A 22538-nucleotide genomic window follows, 5' to 3' on the forward strand; every position below is an offset into this window, starting at 1 on the left:
TGGAAGCAACTGAAAATCATGTATACTTATAACACCAACACGGTCTTGCTCTAATAGTATCCCGAGAAAAGTAGGTAAAAACTTCATTTTAAATGTATTTTGAAGGTTGGAAGAGGGAGTAGAAGCATACTCCATCCATGTTGTGAACACTCTGGTACTGCAGTGCCTCCAAGAATGGAGACTGCTTCTCAAATTTTTGGCTAAGACAAAGTACGGTATCCATTAATTTGAATTTAGGTTCATATGATACTGTTCTGTGGTCAGATGTTTGAGAATAACAGATGAGCTAGTTCAGATTCCTGCATATATTTATACATATAAATAGGGAGAGGGAATACATTATTTCTTCCAGAAAGTTTTATATTTAGCATGATATGTTTGACCAAGCCGTTTTTAACTTGAAAAGTACCCAGACCTAAGAAGTAGACTTCGAGCAACAAGACTTTGAATAACTCCAGGCCTTGTAAACACTGGGACTATTTCACATTGAAGCTAACACTGCCATTCTGCAAAGCACAGTGTGCATGAGCCACCTGGGGCTTTAGGAGACCAACGCAGTTGGCATTTTTCCAGTACAAAGACCAAGTCCAAACTTAATGACTAGGAAGAAAACGAGTTAATCTTTTATTCCCTCCCATTTCCCCATTCTGAGAAGCAATGCACAAGCTAGATAGACTTCCAATAAATTTCAATAGAAATACCGTATTTTGAATGTTTGCAATGGATATAAATATTTGAATAAAAACTGGAACAAAAAAAACAAAAACAAAACAAAACAAAAAAACCAAACACAACCCAACTCAGTATAGTATTTTTGCCTAAACACTAACCTAACAAAATTAAAAGTACAGTTAAACACAAGTCTGATATTCAGCCAAGACAGATCTGCAGCCATCAGCGCTGCAAATCCCTCAGGCTTAGCAGGCGGCAAAGGAAGCACGGACAATGCCAGGAAGGCCCACACCACGTCCCAGGAGCAAGCTGGGGCCTTCCTGCTGCATGTGAAATCATTCCACTGATGGATCTGCTTCAGGCCCTCTTCTTATTTTAAATACCAGCATCTTCCACACTAAAACATAGCTGGTTCTTTATTTGCCACTTGCTTTCTCAAAAGCCATCCTTCTTCTGACAGCCCCTGAACTGAGAGGCTCCAAGTGCCTGAGCAGCTCTACAGAGAGCAGTGGCTGGGCCACGAGATACAGGTTTGTCCAGTTTTTCAGTTTGTCACATTTTTTTCACCACTTTGTATCAGAGAAGCTGACTACTTAGTATAAAATCTTGCTCAAACCCTTTCCATTAGCTCTTACATTAAATTGGAAAGACTGTTCCTACCTCATTTTGAACAATTATTCAGTTCTAATAGGACATTTGATGATTCTTCTGCATCACTGATAGGAAGATACTTAACAAAAAATTGCTTCTTCAATCAAATATTAAACACTGAGATCTAAACAAGTATCAGAAGTAATGTTTTGGGAAAAAAAGAAAACTTTTAAAGAAATGGAACCATAAAATCATTTGGATTGGAACTCCAGCTCCCCTGCAATGAACAGAGCACCCATAACTCGATCAGGTGCTTAGAGCCCCATCCAGCCTGACCCTGAATATCTCCAGGAATAGGGCTTCCATGTGCATGACAACACCTGATACGCATGCAAACAGCTGGTATCCAGTTGGTCTTTCCCTGAGACAGAGATTAGCGAATATCTGTTCTTGAAAGTTATGTGTAATGTAAGAATAAAGAAAAAAAAAAATGGACACTTACTAGGTAAAAAGTTGCTCTGTATTCTGCTTGTTTGTTTTTGTCCACTTATGCCATTGTAATACTGCTACAGAACACAAAGCAGCCAGATCCCAGTGTCTGGGTGAATTTTGTATGTTATCGGTATATATTTGTAGCATGGTTTCTGGAAGTTCATTACTTAGACAGACGTTTCCACAAAACTTGGGTTATAATGGCAGAATATGAGGCATCCACAGGGGCTGATGCCCATCGTTCTACGTCCCAGAACTTCAACATGGAAACAAAAGAGACACTAGAAGAAGATCAAACTCTTTCATTAGGAGAAGATCTACAGACAAATATTCCTGATGGAACAAGGCTTCTCTGAGCAGAGTTGATATCAGAAAGTGGGCACAAAAGACCCACAAGGCAGGAGCGTTCCACACACACAACCACTTGATGTGGGTTAGAGAAGCAGTCTTAAAAACTTATCACCTAGTAGACCCCCACATCCCAGCTACACAACACTAAAAACAAAAGCCTTCCCAGCTAAGAGAATCCAGTTCTTCACAACATAAATTACTGTTTGTGAATTGCCCTACACCTGGAGCAACAGTCTCATTCTGGGTCCAGCACATCAAGTCAAGAAATCTACGTATGTCAGTTTTGGACTTCAGAGATAAATCAGCCCTAAAGACATTTTCCAGTTTAGATATAAACTATAATCTGAAATAAACAAATTTTACTATCTTTCTAGGAACATTTCCAAGGATACAGCAAAGTATAAAGTACATGCAAAGTTTGCCCATTACAGCATGAACTTCCTACACTGCACAGTAAGTAGTTCAGGTTTGGTGGCGATCCATTTGTCTTGTCAGGTGAATGGCTTAAAGGGGAATGGTAGCACACATAGGTGTCCTTATGTTAGTTCTAAATTAGCAGGCATACAACTTAGTAGCAGGACAGAAATCATTCTGGTCTTGAGCTAAGCCACTAGCAGATTTTGCAGCGCTATAAGCTTTGCTGGAGCCAGGTAACATAAAGCTGATCACATGTCTTGTGTGGCAGTCATAGGGATAGGTTGCAGGAAAGAAAGGTCAGGACCCTTTTCACCATAAGAAAAATCAGCACCAGAAAGACAGGTGGGCTTGGTAATCAAGCAGGTTTGCAAATCCTAGCTGCTTCTTTTTCCTGCTGTTCTAGATGCTTCGAATTGGGATATTCTCGCTACTTCTTCTCTGCACAGTCAGGGGTAAGTATATGGGGTTATTGTTTATAAAGCCTTTCTATGATGCTTGACTTTGTGAGATATTTTTCTGCACTCACACAGAACGGGTGAGCAACAGGGTGGCTTCTTCCTTGGTGAAAACTGTTGATTTTGAGAGTTGAGACAAGGCAACAGCTGGACTTTGCACTATTTAAACTGGAGAATTTTCAACAGGCCGAGAGATGTCTAGAGAAAAGAGTCTGTATGTTATGACTACTAGTCTGCTCTTTACTCATACAAATATTCTTGGTCTGATCTGTATGCTACAGGCTCTGAAGTTTGCTATGACAGAGTGGGATGTTTCACAAATGATAAACCATGGTCTGGAACTACACAGAGACCAATTTATGTATTACCCTGGAGCCCAGATAAGATAGGCACCCAGTTCTTCCTTCACACAGTAGAAAATGGTAATAAATATCAGGTAAGAACTGATGTGGTTTAAATATTGGTAAATTACAAAAGTTTTACATGTCTGTACAAATGAACAGAGTTCAGCTCTGCACAATTTTGATGCACTCTTTACAGAAAAGAGTTTTAAAATGTTAATAATTGAACATCCACAACAGGAGATATCTGCAGTTAACTCTGCAACAATTAGGAGCTCAAACTTCAAAACAAGCAGGAAGACGAGATTTGTTGTTCATGGATTTACAGATGAAGGAGAAGAAGGCTGGACCGCAGACCTGTGCCAGGTACGTACCGCAGGGAAATCCTGTCTCTAGGAAGTTCCTCAGTTGGTATTTATAAATGTATTGCTGTACATTGTTTGCTTTCTCTATTTCTAATCACTATATTTCATACTACTCTTAGTGATAAGAAAGGGAAAAAAGGGGACATATTTCAGTTGCTAATAATTTGAAAATAAGTTGTTTATTTTACTTATTTACAATAAGTACGTGGGGGAAAAACATTAGGGGAAATGCATGAAATTCTTCACTTTAGTGAAGTGAGTGACAACAGGATTTGGCTCAGCGAGTGTCTTTTTCCTGCTCAAAACAGCTCAAATCTGGAGCTCTTTGCTTTCTATCAATTTTTGCACTGACTCTATAGTTCCTCAAGTTGTTTCTTCATTTTTCTCCAAAACAGAGCTGCAATTCAAATTTGTGGCCTTCTCAAATCCTCTAAACATGATTTCCATTGCAGCTGCTAAAGAAAGCTGCTAGTCATACAGCACACAAAGCAAAATAGCAGTTCATGGCACATGAACTATATGGAAAATGCTTTTATTTAAGTATTCACACAACTTCAATTTTCTTTAAATTATATATTCCTAATTTACTTAAAAGAAAATTATAAGGAATATAGTTAAATTCCACTAAAATCAAGTATTTCACATTTATTGCATCCCTGTTGCCTGCTTCTCTTTTTTACTAGCTCAAAAGAAATTAAATTTATTTGACAGCTTCTTGATGGAAAATATCTATGTTGATTATCATTTTAAGGACATGTAGGATTGACTGTTGGACTTGTTAATACTTTGTTCCAACTAACAGAAATAGACTGATCTTTTAATAACTTGCTGTTTTGATTCTTAAAATGTTCCCAAATGTATTCATGCAGCATTTATGAATTTGGCTGTATTAAGCACTGTGAGTCCATTTCAGATTGTACTTCTGTGGGACTATTTTTATGTCTTTTTTTAACTATTTTATTATTATTGTTATTATTTTCATTGTTTTTACAAAACAGAGAATGCTTACAGTGGAAGATGTGAACTGTATTGCTGTAAGCTGGAAAAAAGGGGCAAGATGTACATACTCTCAGGCATCGAACAACGTCCGTGTTGTAGGCGCCGAAATTGCATATTTCATCAACGTGCTCATAGTAAGAATCTCCTCATTATATAACTAAATATATAAAGCTGATCTGGAAACTTTCGTGAATGTGAATGTAACCAGCAACATTATTTTTTTCTACTTAGTGATATCTTTGGAAGTTCTGCTGGAAACAACAGACTTATTTCTGAGTTGGAGAACTATGTGATAACAGAAGGGTTAGTCGACTTAGAGGACTGAAGTTCTCCAAGATAGCTGAACAGTTATTCCATGGATGTTAATATCTGTATTTTAGATTTAAGTATTTATACTGGCAAAAATGTACCAAAACCCTATAGGAGCCTATAAGAGTTTTCAGCCCATTTTTAACTCTCTCCGTTGTTGATAGAAACTGAAGTAATAAATTATTTTCTAAATATTTATTTTTCAGGATGAATATTCATACTCTGCAGCCGATGTCCACATCATTGGTCACAGCCTTGGTGCACACGTGGCAGGAGAGGCTGGCAAGAGGAGGCCAGGGATTGGAAGAATAACTGGTAAGGAAGGGATCTGAGTCCCGTACTAAAGACACCATTGCTTAACGAACAGCACAGGAGCAGTGCTGTAATGCAGCAACATTCCACTGTCATTGCTATGAATGAGCTTTAATTAATTGCTATAAATAATGAATGTACAGTCAGAAGCAGCTGTAGCTACAGTTATTGGGTGTTATTAAAAAAAAAAAAATAACTTCTCCTGCACTCCTGTATACTTACTGTATACAATCTTAATGTTATTTTATATAACACATCTAGATCTTTTCTTCCATACATGATACAAACATTTTTCTTTCAGGACTGGACCCTGCCCAACCTTATTTTCAAGATACTCCAATTGAAGTCAGGCTGGATACAACCGATGCAGAGTTTGTTGATGTTATCCACACAGATACAGCTCCCCTAATTCCCAACTTAGGTAAGCGTTCTGCTTTACTGTATTAGGACCTCATCATCTGTGCTCTGTGCACTTGAGAGTCGTGATCAAGACTCTGGTGTGTTGATTAGTGCACAGGCAGAAAAACATACCATTACAGTTACTGAGAACTTAAGATAAACTTAAGCCAACAGTTTGAAGAACTGTATGAGAAGCGTATGAGAGAAGACAAATGTTAAATGTATTTACCTCCACTTTAAATACTCCAGGTTTGGGAATGGCTGAAGCAATAGGACATCTTGACTTCTATCCAAACGGAGGAGTGGAAATGCCAGGCTGTGATAAGAATCCTATTTCACAGATTGTAGATCTTGATGGCATCTGGGAAGGTAAGATGGTGATTACATTACAAATTCAGAGGAAGATCAGCTTCAAAGTGTACTGACTTAGCATTCCTTCACTCAGGTGTTTTGTATTAACTTTTCATGTATGCACCATCAATGACAAATAGCCAGTGCAGTGAAAATCAGCATGTTCAAACACACCACTTTCCTATAATTATTGTCATGCAGGGATCAAATAACAAATAAGACAAAGGGTTTGATCTGGAAATCTCCTTTAAAGTACTTAGAAGTAGAAACAAACACTACTTAACCCTTCCTAAAAATTGTGCAGGGTTTGTAACAACACATACATCTTTGTTGGTGGAAAGGAACTTTAAGACTCCCACTTCTGGTTTGGGATCTTCAGCTGCAATTCTTCAGTAGAGCAGTGCATCTAATTATAATTTTTTTAGTTAGCTATTACAAATCTGGGTTGCACTGAAGCAGTGTAATTGTGTCTATTTTCAGTCACCTAAAAAGACTGGCAAGTGGCGACCCTAATACGCTTTTAGTTGTTGTTTCCTACAGATTTAATTTTTTTTAAATCTATTTAAAAATTTTTTATAGTATAAGCTTAAACTGCACATAACAGAACATTTAAAAAGAAAAAAATAATTCACCTCTAGAAACCTTTCAGTGCATGATCCAAGATTTACATGGCTGCAAACACCTTGAATTCTCGAAACCCATCAACTTATTTGTGATACCTGGCCTTTTTCTCTAGGTTTTATTCAAAGCAGCTGGAAGCTTTTTTTTCTTCCTTTTTTTTTTTTTCTCCAAAGAGTAAACTTGTTATCAGTAATAGGGAGTTAAAGCACAAAGAAATAGGTGTTGTATATCTTCTTCTTTTGAACCTAAATTCAGGAAAAGAAAAAAGAAAAAAAAACAGCAACAAAAGGAAAGTTTTCATTATTTTAAGAGTTTCTCTTCTTTAAATACCTTCAAATAACAATAATTTCTCAGGGGGAGTAAACCAGCACTGTCCTAGGGAGTTCACTGTTAGATGTTGGCATTTGTTTTTCTTTTGTTACAGTAATACAGCTTTGCCTACAAAAGATCTGCTTTATGCAGCTCTTGTTTCTACTGTGAAACCTGGTCTGCTTACTTCCTGGGAGAGGGAAGAGGGCCTGGACTGCCAGCTCAGTCCTTGCAAAGCATTCCAGATTCACACCTTGCACCTGCTGGATCAATAACTTTCTTCAGATCATCAACTCATTTCAACAGCAAGGTTCACATCTCAAGTTCACAGCTTCAAGAGTAGCAATGAGGCTTCTGAGGAGGAATGACCCATTCCAACAGCACAGCAAGCACAACGTGGGTCTCTTTCAACAGAAATGAGAACTAACCTGAGAGCATCTTTTCACAGGAACTAGGGACTTTGTGGCCTGCAATCACCTGCGCAGCTACAAGTACTACTCTGACAGTATTGTCTACCCTGATGGATTTCTGGGCTATACTTGCAGTTCATACGATGCTTTTCAAGTAAGTATGTTTCAATGCCTCACTATGGGCCGTTTCAAAAGCAGTGAACTTGTCAATACATCTGAAACTCTATTTACACTAGCTTTTACCCAATGGGTGCACATGTAAGATAAGTGACAGACACCTTACAGTGGCTTAGGTGACACGAGCTAAAGTAGGAAAAGGTAACAACAAACCAGGGATAGCCCTGGTACACTACTGCTGCCCTAAGGTATTACTGGAACTGGTGTGGCTCCCCAAGCCTACTCTGGTGCATCAATCAGGGAACAGATAGGAAGGAGAGCCTGCCCCAAGGATCATCATGTCTATCTGTTAAAGAGCAGCAAGAGGGATCTCATACTATAGTAGATAAGCTTTCAAAATAACAAGAATTATAATAATATGTAACGGCCCTGATGGGGTCAGTCTATGGTGGAAGCACTTTGGTGACTTAAGATGGCTACAAGGACAAAGCACATTAGTTATGGACCAAGGGCAGGGAACCCTTCTCTGTGTCAGAATGGGTGATACTGAATGTGGCAGTGAGGCAATAGGCTCATCATATCCTGCAGGCAGCAGAGAAAGAAGAAAGCAGAGCAAGGAATATATAAAGGTATATAAAAGGAATAAAATTGATCTCCATACATTCTGAGTAGATGATAGAGGCTTTTCAGATCACTCTGGGAGAAGGCAAAAACCTGTTTCTATCACAAGGATACAAAGCTGCTTTCAGGACAAAACGAGCTTTGTTTTCAGTACAAAGCCTTTCTTGAACCAGTTTGGAGGTAATCCTTCTCATCTGCTGCTGAGAGAGAGACTCCTCCTTCTCTATGTTCCTCTTCAAGAATACTCAAGGATATCACTTGTGTAGCTGGAATGAGCTAGATGGCATGAGAAAAGACATGGAGTCCTGACAAATCAGAGCCTTTCAGAAATCTAACTAGCTTACACAGTCTTTCTCTAGTCACATAAACGGTTCCTTGAAACTCACGGTTGCTGTGATTCATGACCAGTTAAAAATAAGCGTTATCGCTAATAATTTCTCTGGGCTGCCTGGATGACTTTGTTAATGCATGTATTTCATTTCACTAGGAAGGCTGCTTCCCGTGCCCAAGTGACGGATGCCCAAACATGGGTCACTATGCAGATAAATACAAAGGGAAAATTTCAGGTTCTACTGTGAAACTTTACCTGAATACTGGAGAAGCCAAAGATTTTCCTCGTGAGTTTTGATTGTTTCCATTGCTACTACTCCTTGTAAAAATGCTTTTTCTTTCACATTTCACAGTTAATTTTAACAAATGACCTCAGAGCAGTGCAAATGGCTCTTCAGTCTTTTGGGCCTTTTGCCCTCTTCTCTTCCAAAACTAACGATATTTGTGCACACCAGTTGGTCTGAAAGATGTCAGACTGTAGAGCCAAGTAGAAGTTGATGTTTGCTGGGCTACACTACAAGGTACATGCAGGAAGGATGATAGGCAATGCACATTAGTCACAGAAATATCTTATTAAATATTTAAAGCATCTGTGACCATGGCAGTGGTTATAGGCAGAAAGAGAGGCCTGGAGAAGATGCGAAATCTCCAACTTTGGAGGCAGTCAGAACTCCATTTGTCAAAGGCCATAGAATCACAGAATGGCTTGAGTTGGGAGGGACTTCAAAGATCATCTAGTTTTAAACCCCCTGCCATGGGCAGGGTTAAGAGCAACCTGTTTTCAGAAACGGATGGACAAAATTACTTCCTTTATAACATAAGTTATTCTAAATGTCTCTTAAAATGTCTTTTGCTTCACCTTTGTAAAGAAGAATTGGAGGGAGAAGAGCTACTTTTGTTAGTTGCAGGCTAAAAGAAAGTTCCCACTCATAAGAGTGAGCATATCAGATATTTTTTTTGAGCTTATTTTACAGTATGGATCAGCATTTGATTCCCAACACTTCTTTCTTTTCAGCTTCACTATACATAACAACATTTGGGGTCAAATTCTCAGGGCTATGTTTATTTACCACAGTACAAGCTAGTGTTTTTATTAGTTCCTTAGTTTTGTGTGTTTCTTTTTTCTTTCTCTTTTCTTTTTTCTCTTCCAGAAAGTAGTACAAATGTCTGCCCATTGCTCATGTTGATCATAGTAAGACATAATAAATAATGACAGATCTGACTCATTGGTGTATGGTTGTAACTCAATGAAAAACTGTCAGCCCCATGTATGACAGCGTTATGTTAACTCCATCCAGTCCAGGCAGCCTGGGATGTAGCCTTGAGCTGAAAGTACAAGTCAGTGATAGTTTCTTTTGCTTTTAACTATGGTGTACAGAAAAAATATATATCTAACCCAACTTGACATTTTTGATGTTTTGATACTGTTTCTCTCTCTTGGTGCTATCCAACTTACTGTATTTTTTCTGTGTAGTTTGGAGGTACAAAATATCTGTGAAACTCTCTGGAAGTTCTAAAGTAACAGGATATGTAAATATTGCTCTGTATGGCAATAATGGAAACACGAGGCAGCATCAGATTGTCAAGTAAGTTCAACATTCAATGGAAAATAAACTTATCTTCTAGAATGTTTAATTCATTTCTAATAATATTTCCTTTTTAACTGGGTCTCATTTTGCAGAACAGATTCTAGCCTCTGTTACAGCTCCTTGATGTAAATGCAGAGACAATTCAGTCACTCTGGATTTATTTTAAAAAGGAAAAGCATGCAGAATTTTAAAACATTTGAATTTTAAAATGTTGGAACTTGGTGCAGTCTCAAATTGCTTTCTCTATTGATGTGATGGGACATCAGCGGCCAGATTATGAACCATGGTGACCCAAGAGACCATACACGTTTGACTCAGTCACAGGGCTGTAAGTTTGAGAACCTGTGGTAGAGAATCAGGCAGCAGCTTGTGGTAATCCTTTTGGTCAACCAAATGCAAAACCTGTATCAGATAAATCAATTTATATTATATGAGATTTCACTTATTTGCAAAATAATATAAACATGCTCTACTCATATAAGCAGCAAGACACAGCTCTGCCTTCTCCATGGGGACTGTCCTGTAATTGCACCTTCATAGTAAACTGTGACTGCAGCACAACAAGGCAATCTGCCTTTTCTTCTGACAAACTCCAATTTTTTGAATGAATTTCATAGGAGAATAGAGAATAATGTTGTTACCATGATACAAGCGAAACAGTGCCTTACAACCAGCTTTCTACTGACCTTGCTACCACAGCCAAACAGTTGATGTGACTAGTAATTATTAAATGCCAGAAAGCCTCACATATGCAATACGCTATTTTTTCACAGGGGAACCCTCCGACCAGACAACACTTACACAGCCTTTGTTGATGCAGAACACAACGTTGGAGAACTTACAAAGGTTAAATTTCTTTGGAACAACAATGTGATAAATCCAACTCTGCCTAAACTGGGAGCTTCAAGTGTCACAGTGCAAGTTGGAGAAACTGGACAAGTGTGAGTATATCCGCTGTGAAAATCCCAGCAGCTATTTGTGAGGGCAAATGACAAAATTATATGAGGGACAAATGCATTTGCACAAGAAAAGGTGCTCAAAGCATTGGAAAGAAAAGACTCTAGGGAACACTTTTAACTTCCTTCCTTTCAAGATACTGCTCATTCATGATTCCATTCACTACTATTTCAACTCTCTACCTTAAGTAACTTTGAAGAAAAATTAGTTCCAGTCTTCAGAAGGGTAAATTTCCTGTAAAAACCTTTGGGTGAGAAAGATTAGCACCGGCTTAGATTATCAGCATAATTCTTGCCAACTTCCTATTTGCTGCCTGCAAGAAATGGCTATGTCTGAGCTTGCATTTGGATGACTGATTCAATGTCAGTGGGAATTAGAAGATTTCCATTAATATCTATGGTCATTGAGATGGTGTTAGACAAGACAGAGAGGCAATAATACTTCTAACATTTCAGTGAATACAGAAAATATTTGGAAGCTGTACTTAAAAAGCAAAATACAAATTGATATGAGCTAAAACATACTTCTGTAGACACTGTGGAACAAGGCTTGGATGCTCAGATTATAGAAGTAGATTTTACTGATCCAATGTAACTTGTGTGTTTGGGCTTTTTAAAACAAAACCCCTCATTTTCTTTATCATGTATGACTGGATGTCTAGAAGAAGGGGTACAGCATATGTTCTAGGCCCATATGCAAATGCACAATTAAATGTAATCACTTAAAAGACAATATTGCAGACAGAAATAGTTTCAAGCAAAGCAAAACAATTACGTCCCAGCAGCATTGCCTCTCAGCAGAGGTAGAGCAGTTGTAATTTCTATTCATGGAAACATGTTGCTGACCAAGCATATTCCTGTAAATAAGCACTTGTTCTTCTATTGACTCGTGCCCTTGCACGTGGAGTTGTGTTCATCCATCTGGTGATGGTAGTGATGGTAGCACAAAAACTGAGGGGGAAACAAAAAAAGAAGATAAGAAACTAGAAGTGGAGGAGGACAGCCAACTAGAGTAAATTACCGTCCATCAGTGCTACCACCCGCAGTAGTACTTCAAACAGGTGCTTAGAGTCCCTTCTGTTCTTCTGGGGGAGCGTGGTTGAGTCAAATGAAAAGTCTGGTTGAGATAGCAAGAAAAATCCACATGTATAATCTCAGTAAATCTCAAGAACTCAAGACATTCATATGTTTTTGTTTTCTTCAGATTCAATTTCTGTGGTTCTGAGACAGTGAGGGAGGACGTTCTGCAGACCCTTACTGCTTGCTAACATGGATGCCCAAAGCCTCGCCGCCAACAAATGCTGGTCAAGCATTAAAGACCAGAGTCTGCAGTCTTTACAGTTACAGTAATGGAAGCTTCACATGCTGATTAATAAATTGTATCTTTTAGATGCAGACATGCAAAAAGAAACCTTCCTTGCTCTAGCATGCTAACGATCAATCAAAATAAATAATAATTATCCAGGAAATTATAATATATGAGGGTTTTTATTTCTTGGGGGGTGGTACGGGTTTTGTTTTGTGAGTTGGTGGTTGTTTTGTGTCCATGGATGTCTCTCTATAGACAAGCCTGTAAAATACATAATTCTTAGAGTAGCTTTAGGAGTGAATGAGCTAATGCCTATTGAAAAAAAATTCCTGATTTCGGTATGCTTCATGATAATTTCAAACAAGGGGAAGAAAGGGGGGCAAGTAATGGAATCTGGTATGTGACTTCTGGGCAGTGCCAGAAGTGAAAGGAGACATGCTGGTAAGAAGAGAGAGATGAGAGGATTAAGGAAGCTGATGTTGTTAACCAAAATGAAGGCTAAGCCTGAAATAGTTTGCAATAAAGACGTGAGCAGAGGAAGAAGGGTGAGCAGTTTACAAAATGGGGACAAAATTTTTAATTAGCAGTGAGAGATGGGATAGTGAACACAGTGGATAACTGGTTGAACTAATGCTGAACTAAGCTTGAACAACAGCTTCCAAACAATTAATTTAAGAAATGTGTACATAAGATTTCAAATGTTAGTGAAAATTCACTAGAATGCTTATCATCAAAACAATCACAAAATTATCCTAAGATGCCATATGTTGGCCCTTGACCTCAAGCAAAACTGCCAGACGACAAAGTAGCCAAGTTACAAAATGTGGAATGCAATGAGAAAGCCACTTCCTCCTCATCTCTGTGACAAACACTTATCAGCTAAAGTGTAGATAGCTCACAAATTCAGTTCTGCCCCAAAGTAATCCAGTCTTTGGTCCCTCAGCCTGCTGTGGGGACCCCACTCTCAATGGACAACACAGAGCTTCAAGAGCCTGGAGACTCACTATTCCTTGAGTCACTTTCTTCTAAGGATTTTCTCCTGAGGCTCCCCAAGGCTGAGGCCCTCTGCTCCTCCTTTCTGCATGACCTCTCAATAACCTTGTCCTGAGCTGGAATAAATTCCTTAGGTCAGAAACAAACCATTCCTTGGTTTTACCCAACTGAAAAGAATATCCCTCAGCATTTCCAGTTTTAGTTGGAGATGCGCAGACTTACTTTCATGTTTAAAAAACTTTGTAAATTGCACCCATGATTCCTGCTCAGATTAAAAGGCAATATTCAATTGTGTTATCTTGAGAGCACAGCACAAACCAAGTTTTGTCTTGAGAATCACTGTAACATAAATCTCTGAGAGCTTACTTTATGCAGGATGGTAGGGAATAAATTTACGAATTAGAAAAAGAGAAATAGATGTGTGGGGAACTAATATGCTAAGACAATTTCTCATTCAAGTTCTCCCAAGAGCAATATAAAGATATTTTCCACTCTGATGGTGCTACTTGTGCCTTCCACTCGTTATAGAGCTTCCTCCCCTCCCCTCTGCAGCTCCTACTGGCAGCATCAAGTGCACAGCAGAGAGGGGTACTTTGTGTGTCTTTTTCCCAGCCAAAGCCTTCCCTAAGGGGAATAGGCTAACATCTGTTTTGCCTCCAGTTTTCCCCTCTCTAGTCAGCCTTACTGTAGTAGAATAATAGTCACAATCAGTTCAAAGATATAAATTATTTCTCTATACTGGGGTATCAGTAAGACCAGTTTTCAGTTCCTCCTGCAGCCTTTCTCAGCTCTCTGCATCTTCTTGGCTCTAGGTTTAGAGGAGGCAGAGGATCCAGCCAAGGAGCTCTGCACACTTTCACAGATCACTCATTAACCAAGGAAGAGCACCCTCCTGTTCCAGGGAGGTGAATAGATGAGGGGTTTGCCCATACACATACAGCCACAAACACCAGAACTAGCATCTGGTGCAAGGCTTCCATGCACCCTACTTCCTTTGCCATAACCATTTTACTCTTCTAGAATTTGGCTTCCTGATCTCAGTACCTCCTGCCAAGGAATCCTCAACAGGGTTATTAACTTCCTAACACTGCAGAAGAGTTTCTCCTTTGTCTTTTGTTCCCTTACTGTAGTATAAGCAGATTCTTGCCTACACAATTGTTTTGACAGCCAAGATATTCTCTGCATTATCCTTTGCCATAGCCACTTCAGCAGCCCATATAATTTTAACAAACACCTAACAGAATCAAGTCGTTAAAGCTGACAATAGTATAATAAAAAATCTCCTTTTAATAATGAACTGGAGCTGCCGTCATCTTGTTTTAGAAGAGTAAAATCTCTCCCCCCTCCTGAACACTTTACAAAGCTATTACATAAAATGCAATGTTAAATGAACAACAAATTACTTTCCCTTTAGCTAGCTTTTAATGCTAATGGTGCTATTTATTCCTGACCTTTTCAAATATTAGATTTTTTAAATGACAACATAAAACGAATTCTTGTTTGAAAACGCAAGCGACTTTAAACCACATGTTATTACTTGTAAGTACAGCATGCACATGCATCATTCATTTCAGTGTCCCATTTATGGCTAATTGGTATATATTTCAGTTGACATATATTGTTCTCCTGCAAACGTGTCAAATTCCTTAACGATGTCGGTGACAAAAGCATAGTGCTTGAGATATATAAATTACGCTCTTTACCATATAATCATTCTTATCTATTGGGAATGCTATTTGTGACAAATCACGTTCAAAAACACATGCTAAATTGATTATTTTTTTTAAACTTTAATATCACACCATTCGTGGTAAGACTTTGATTGAATCTTTAAATGTGGAAATGTTTTGATTTTTATCTGCAACGTTTTGCAGCTTTTGAAAAGCTCTCTCTGTTTATTAAAGGAAGAGTAGCGCAGCGCGGATCTTAAAATGTATCTTTTGTTATCAGCATAAGAAAACAAATGGGCTATAATTGTGGTTATAGAACGAGTAATTTGGTGAACAATGCTTGGTACTATAGTTTAGGTTTTATAATTCCAACCAGAAATTACTATTATTTTGTTGGTGGGCAGCATTGCAATCAGAATTTTAAATATGAGAGCCAACTTGGGCCATGTATTTTCACTACATTTTAGATTGCCTTGTGTAATGTATTTCTCTCACATGCTATAAATCATCTGAGAACAATAAAAAAATTGAAGATTTTGTGTGACTCTAATTATTACTGAGATATAGCAGTGTTCTTTGTTGTCTTTAGACAATGCTGCCTATAATCATTACTTTGCTCTGTAAATCAGTAGAATAATGAGGTTTCTGTCTTTCAAGAAATATTTGAGTGTATCTTAATTTGACATTGATGTATTCTTCTTTCTGGACCTCCTGATGTTTTTTTAATCTAGTTTGTCATATTAGGGCTTTCTTCACCTAGCCACAGCTGACAGTGCTTATGTACACATATTTATTACCATACCTTTCTGGGATGTGTCCTTAGAGGCTGCAAATAGGAATTTTATGATGTTATGCCTGAAGGCTATTTTGTTCTTAATTTGAGTATAAATCACAAGCTGTTTTGCTACACCCTCATGTTTCAGAAATGCATGCTCTGTATGGTGGCATACAATTCTGGTAAAACGAGGCTAAACATGTTAAAAAACATCACTGCTTTTTAAAATTGCAAATAGTTTCTTTGACAAAACAGAGATTTACTTGAAGAATATACTGTATTTTGTCCAAAAAATGAAAAAGATGTGAGTTCTGATATGCAATTTTTTCCCCTGGAAACATTCTAAAGTTTGAAGGCAATGAAAAGTGGGGAATATATCTGCCTTTTTAATTGACCAAAACAGAATACATCAGTGGGGGCTGAGGAAGAAGGTTAATGTGATGCTTCCACAGCCCTACATGAAAAAAATAATAGTACTGGCCTAAATGCCACTTTCTTCTAAATTGCAACTGTATATAAACAGAAACAAGTTGCAAACAACTCTTTAAATTAGTCTAAATGCTGTATTCACTTGCATAGTAACAACTGAGTGGCAACTACTGCACTTGCTGGCATACTGAAGACATGTATTATGTGAGACCTAAAGACAAAAGTTGTATTCAAGTCCCTCTTTGTGCTATGGCTCATGTAATTACTGTTGCGGTACATATCGTATGAAAAATCTTACCTTTAATTGCATTAAGTGGATAATTGCTCCACATCAAACCAATTAGGGAGGTGAAGGGAAAAAAAAAAAAGGATCTAAACCTGCAAAGCCATGCACTCTTTCACAATGTAATTTTAGATAAACACAGTCTCACATGATCTCATTAAAAACAACAACAAAGAACGATATTAATGGCTCGGATCCCTCAGTTCGGGGTCTGCAATTTGAAGGCATGACAGGAGCTCTGGTTTACGTGGGAGCACTGGTTGTTTCTCCAATCTGGGAAGCAAGTCTCGCTTGGGAGAGCAGCATCCCTGGCTCAGAAGCAGAGCAGCTGCCACTGCTGGGGAAGGCCCAGTGCCAGGTCTGGCGCTGGTGCAGCTCTACTCAAGCACAGTTTTTGGAGTTCTTTGGGAAGGAGGAATAAAGTCATCTCCTCAGTTATGTGGTACGCTAAATACACTACAAGCACACACATGTCTTGCCCAAGGAGCCCATCCCTCCTTCCCTGAATGCCAAGCACTCTGCTTGCTAAACGCAGCCGCAGTCAGGCTAAGGAAACCTCCAAAGAGGCTACTTAAAAAAACCCCAAATTCCTGTCTTAGACTTGTGATCTTTTTCTTGAGAGCCTTAATTCCTTAGTAATCAACTGACCACCTCTTATTTGTGAGGGAATAAATATCAGTATGAGAGAAGCGCTAAGGAAGTTCTCCACCACCTCCAACCAATCTGGGCTGCTCTCAGCTCCCCAGAAGGGCTGAGGCCTGACCTCACACCTCTCTTATGACCTTACTCATTTCCTCTTCACCGGAAGGGAAGGATAGCTGTGCCATCTGACCATTCGTGCCCCTTCAGAGGCACAATAAATCTGATGGGGCAATAGAGAAGAGGGTGGTTTTGTTACCTCTACAACCTCACTGCAATAGTTGAAGTCCAAACCTTGTTCCTTCCATGTGAGGAAGGGAAGGCGGGTTTGGAAAAGGATGCTTCTCCACCTCACTGAACAGAGGCTACAAATCTTCACTTTAATTCAAGAAGGAGTCAAAACATCTTTTCTGAGTGATGAAAATTGTCCTCTCAGTACCTTCCACTGAACCAGAACTGCAGAAAGGACACTGAAGAGCAGTTTATAGCACAGATGCACCCCTCCTTGCTGGATCTGCAAAGGTAACATCATAGCAGCAGAAAAGGGCTTATTTTTGTTGCAAGGGGCATTTGTAGGGAATTAACTTCTTTTTAACCAAGGAAATTGTTGAGAGTGAAAAGTGACTGCACTAAAGGATAATTCTCCTTTTGACCCGCCGAGAAAGAGGTGCCTAATGAAAATATATGATCACGGACAGTGTGAAGATAACTGTCTGATCAGATAATGGAATTGTTTTCAGTGATAAGAATGAATCCATTACTAATGCAAATAACGATAATAATTATAATTTGCAATACAGTAAAAATCAGCTAGTCTACCTCCTCCTCTGACAGGAGACTGTATAATAAATTATAGGCTGAGAAAAAAAATTCAAAGGGATAAAGGTTAAAAGAGTAAAAAAATTCTGAAACTTAAATGCTTAGCAGGGAAGTCAAGACCTGAAAGCAGAAATTGGTGCTATTAAATAAAGTGATTGTAAAGAATGAGATATTATGGAATTGATTAACTAACCAGAAACGAAATGCTTCCTTGTATCACTACCTCTTGTCACAGATTTCAATAATTCTGAAAGAACAAGAAAGAGAATAATAAAGAGAAAATTAATCATTTAAATATAGGTGAATATGCTAATAGAATTCTAGGAAGATTAATATTACTTAACACACCAAAAGATCCCTGAAGCATTCAATAATTTTGGGGGATTTCACCAGCAGTTCTTGCTTTAGTGTCCACTAAAGCTCTTCTATCACTCTCAATGAGGATTCCATCAAAGGACTTACCAGGCATATTTATAGGCTAGATCTTTTGGGGCTCTATGGGCCAACTCATTGTATATACTCATTGTATAACTCATGTATATAATCTATTATGTGTATATCTATAACACAGCTGTCAGTCTCCTCATTACTTTACACTTTGAAGCCTTCCCTGATTTGAGATATGACTAACATATCTGTCCTCCCACGTAGCCAATATTGTATTTCTCATTCCCCCATGTTTATGTAATCTCATCTGTGGACAGATAGAAGGATCATAGCAGCCACAATCTATCAAGTTCTTAAAATCCATTTTCTTCCCATCGCATGGTAACAAACACACGCCTATGCTTGGTGACTTCTGCTCTAGGCACAAAGCCAGCCTGACCCAGGATAGGAGCACCTGCTAATCTTCTCTAAACTATTAAAGTCCTCAAAAAAATGAGAAAATAATACTACTTCAAAATTTTAGCCAGCCCTTATACACTTACATGATAAACAAAGAAGGCAAATTCTTGGCTTGCAAAAACTTTGCTATTAACTGAGTTACTTCATATACACTGAGTCTCTTTATATCTCTTAGGAATGTGCTCAGATGCTTTTGATATACTCCTTAGTGATGCTAAGATTTATTATTATTATTATTTTTAATTCCAAGTTGCTTCTCAAAATATACATACTTTCTAATAAGCTACAAAGGAAAGTGAAGGCTTGGCCAGCAGCCAGGATGGGCTGGACTCAAAGCTCCCCTAAAGTCAGTACAAACCCTTCTGTTGAGTTTAATAAGATCTGAAATGGTCCCTAATCAGTGAAAAGGCTTCCTCACCTAAGTATTTGTGTCATTTCCACTGCACTGTCAAAACTATTACACGGGAATCCACCTCCAGGCTGCCAAATAGCAGTTTCAACAGGACACAGGTGATGTCCTGTTTCAGACTGCCAGTTTGCACGCTGTTTGCTGTTAAAATAGCTGCTCTGTTCAGACACCAGTGTTTGTTGGTAGCAGCTGCATGAAGCAATCTGGAAAAAAAAAGAATAGTGACAAAGTTAAGAGCTACAGCTAAGGAATACTTTATAGGAGGGACAGATTATAAATGTAGAACAGGTTTCATGGGCATCTTTTCTAAGTCTGAAGTACAATGAAAAATACCAGTGTAAGATTCTATTTGATTGAGATGAAGGAAGAAGCAAAAACCTGGACTATAGTTAAATCTGAGTTGATGCAAAGTATTTTTTATTTCTATAGAAAATATCTATATAAAAATCAGTAGAAGAATTCCAGCCCATTTGTAGTTAAAACATAAGGGACATCATGTGTTCCTCAACAGCCATAGTTAAGGTTACAGCAAAATTTGTTGTAAAGGGAGGAGTTAAATTCTCTTGTAATAGGAATTATGCAATTTACTGCTAGCATTTTTCTATTAGAACAGTGAATTAACATTCAGGACAATTAGACAGAAATGCTTAGCACAGTAAAATTCAAGAGATTAAAAATGCATTCTCTGGGAATTCAGACTTAGAACCAACATAAAGGTTCCTTTTTGTCTCCCAAGAACATCAAATTTAGCCCTGTGGAACACTACAAGAAAAATCTCACAGACTCACTTTCTTAAGCTGCCCTACACGTAACAAAACTACCAGTCCTCATTGAGCTTATACAGCTTGTCCAAGATAAAAGGAATACATTTCCTGCATTGCCTGTTTGCCTCTGTCAGACAGTGTAGCAGATGCTGTGCCAGACTTCTGAACATATATCTAATGAAGGCAAGAAGCTACATGCACGTTAAAACCAGGTCCACATGCTAAGTTATGGGCATGGTAGCAGAATTGTCATGAACTCATCACATCGTGAGCGGATCATGAACATTTTCACTTCCCAAGAGGCTTCTCAGCACTCCTGGTGCTTGCTGTGATTAATTTTTTGGGATAGCAAAAGACAACATTATTTTGCTGCAAGAAACTGCAGTTTGCACATAGACAGATCAATGGCACTGTAAAGATATAAATTCTTCTTTTGCTTGAACATTTATTTTCAGGTCTCTATCTTAAAGGAATAAAAGCAAACAGTTATGCCAGATTTTGCCTGGCCAACACCTTGTTGTCTTTCTGCAGCAGTCAAACCACAACAATGTCTCTCCTTGTTAGAGGTGAGGAAGGGATGAATGAGAATTAATAAAACAGAATTTGCACCTAAAAAAAGTAACTACAAGCTCTCCAACATCAGCATGAAATGAGATCAGAAAATAACAGGAATGAATATTAGTTGCACAAAGCATCTGCAGTTGTTACCAATTTATCCAAACTACATCTGTTGAAAACCAGGCATCTCTTGAACTGAAAAAGGGACTTCAGATTGGATCTGCTGGAGAGGGATGTTTGAGTGAAGTTTGTGGAAATGGGACACTGCTGTCAGATTGTTTTGTAAGTTGCCTTATTCTGTGGTTATTAACACCAAGCATGAAAACATCATCCACACATTTTAGTAAGGATTTCTGCAATCCTGGCAGAATCAACGTAAGATTTACACAAATTCCTTCCTATCAAGATGTGTCTGTAATTTTAAATATAAGCACTCCCTATTAAAAAATGTGCAGATTTAGAAAAGTCCAGTGAAAGGCCCAAATTCTGCCAATGAATGCACATAAAGGAAACTCCCCTGGGAATCAGAGCAATGTGCTAGAACACTGAAAGCAAAATTTCGTTCTTAATGTGTTCCTGAAGACTGTAATTATATTTCCCATTGTACTAGTAACATTAATTGAATGTTTAGCTGAAATCAAGTTCATTACAAGTTAAATACAGTACCTAGCCTATTAGGATGGTGTTTATAATTATAGTCATAAAGCACTTGTAAAACATCTTCATTGCAGCAAATAGGTGGAAGTTGGGGTGTAGCACTGCTACACATCTCAGCTCATTCTCTGCATCTTTTCATCTTCGAGTAGCATTGTGGCATAATGTCATACATGTCACTGACACATCTCCATAGCTAATGCCAGCCCTCCTGCATTTTAGGGACAAGGCCTACAACACTTAGGAAAAAAATGTATCATACAAACCATTATGCAAGTTTTTCAGTGCAACAGCACATCACTAAACATTCCTATACCTAGAAAACCACACAAAAAAAAAATCACACAATATATATATATAGATATATATAATAACCAGGTATATAAATATTTACCTGGTTATTGGCCAATTTATTGGCTGATACTACAATATTAGCAATAAACCAGCCCTTCAGAAGGCTATGAGACTACAGTACTTTCTGATATGGCAATTTTTAGGACACTTTGAGGGAAATGGTTTTCTCTAATAGGGTTTGTACCCATGCTACTGACATGAATAGCAGCTGATTTTATTACTGTAAGTCACTCATGAATTGTAATTGCTTTAATTAACACAGTAACAGAGTAAAATTTATCATTATGTATTTAGTGGTCTCTAACCTTGTAGTATTTTTATTATTCATTCCAAGCAAACACTCCTGCAGAAATCAATGTTTACATGAAAACTTAAATGATACCCACTGTACCTGAATCAGTTTTCTTAACGAAATGCTGGGTGTCTGGCAAACATCTACCTTGAACATATTCCAGACTATAAACGTCCTGGAACCGGAACAATAATATGCTTCAATGTGGCACAAAAATCCTTTCAGCTGAGATGTTGCCTTTGAAAGGAAAAACTAAATCACAAAAGGAAGAGAACAGTAGTCTATACAGAGAAACAAAAATAGCTTGCAGTCAGGTGCTTCTACTGGTTGAAAAGAGAGAAATAGCTAAATACGACATTGGAGGACAATGGGAACTAAAACCACAACCACACCCAGGTGACACTTGTGAGGCCTTCAGGTAACAAGTGGAATAAAGAACACAGAGAGTTGAAACGGATTTACTTTGTAGGAAGATGTTAAGTCACTATTTCAAAACCATCTTTAACATGAAAGTGACAAGAGGGAACTGAACTCTCACAGCCAAAAGTGCAGGTGGCTTCCTGCAGGGGGCTGAGAACATCAGGCCAGTACCTGCAGTTAACAGTGCTCAGGTATGGCTATGGCTGAGGGCCATGGCTGAGCTGGAGCACCATGGACATCTCCTCCTCAGCAGTGGCCTTCCCAGAGGAATGTTGGATGCATCTGCCTCCTCAGGTCCGGGTGCAAATACCTGGGAG

General features: G+C 38.4%; 1 protein-coding gene across 1 annotated transcript; it reads left to right on the plus strand.

Moving 5' to 3' along the window:
* The first annotated feature begins 2455 nt into the window (after positions 1 to 2455).
* LOC125693380 (pancreatic triacylglycerol lipase-like) lies at positions 2456 to 12275 on the plus strand. The gene is made up of 13 exons (XM_048945252.1): positions 2456 to 2559; positions 2927 to 2975; positions 3260 to 3414; positions 3560 to 3685; positions 4683 to 4817; positions 5199 to 5307; positions 5606 to 5725; positions 5953 to 6072; positions 7433 to 7548; positions 8620 to 8749; positions 9937 to 10048; positions 10825 to 10992; positions 12212 to 12275. Exons 1-13 carry the CDS (start codon positions 2539 to 2541, stop codon positions 12273 to 12275), a joined length of 1425 nt encoding a protein of 474 aa, XP_048801209.1. The 5' UTR covers positions 2456 to 2538.
* The last annotated feature ends 10263 nt before the right edge of the window (positions 12276 to 22538 follow it).

This window comes from Lagopus muta, chromosome 5, assembly GCF_023343835.1.
Source record: "Lagopus muta isolate bLagMut1 chromosome 5, bLagMut1 primary, whole genome shotgun sequence".
Lineage (NCBI taxonomy): Eukaryota > Metazoa > Chordata > Aves > Galliformes > Phasianidae > Lagopus > Lagopus muta.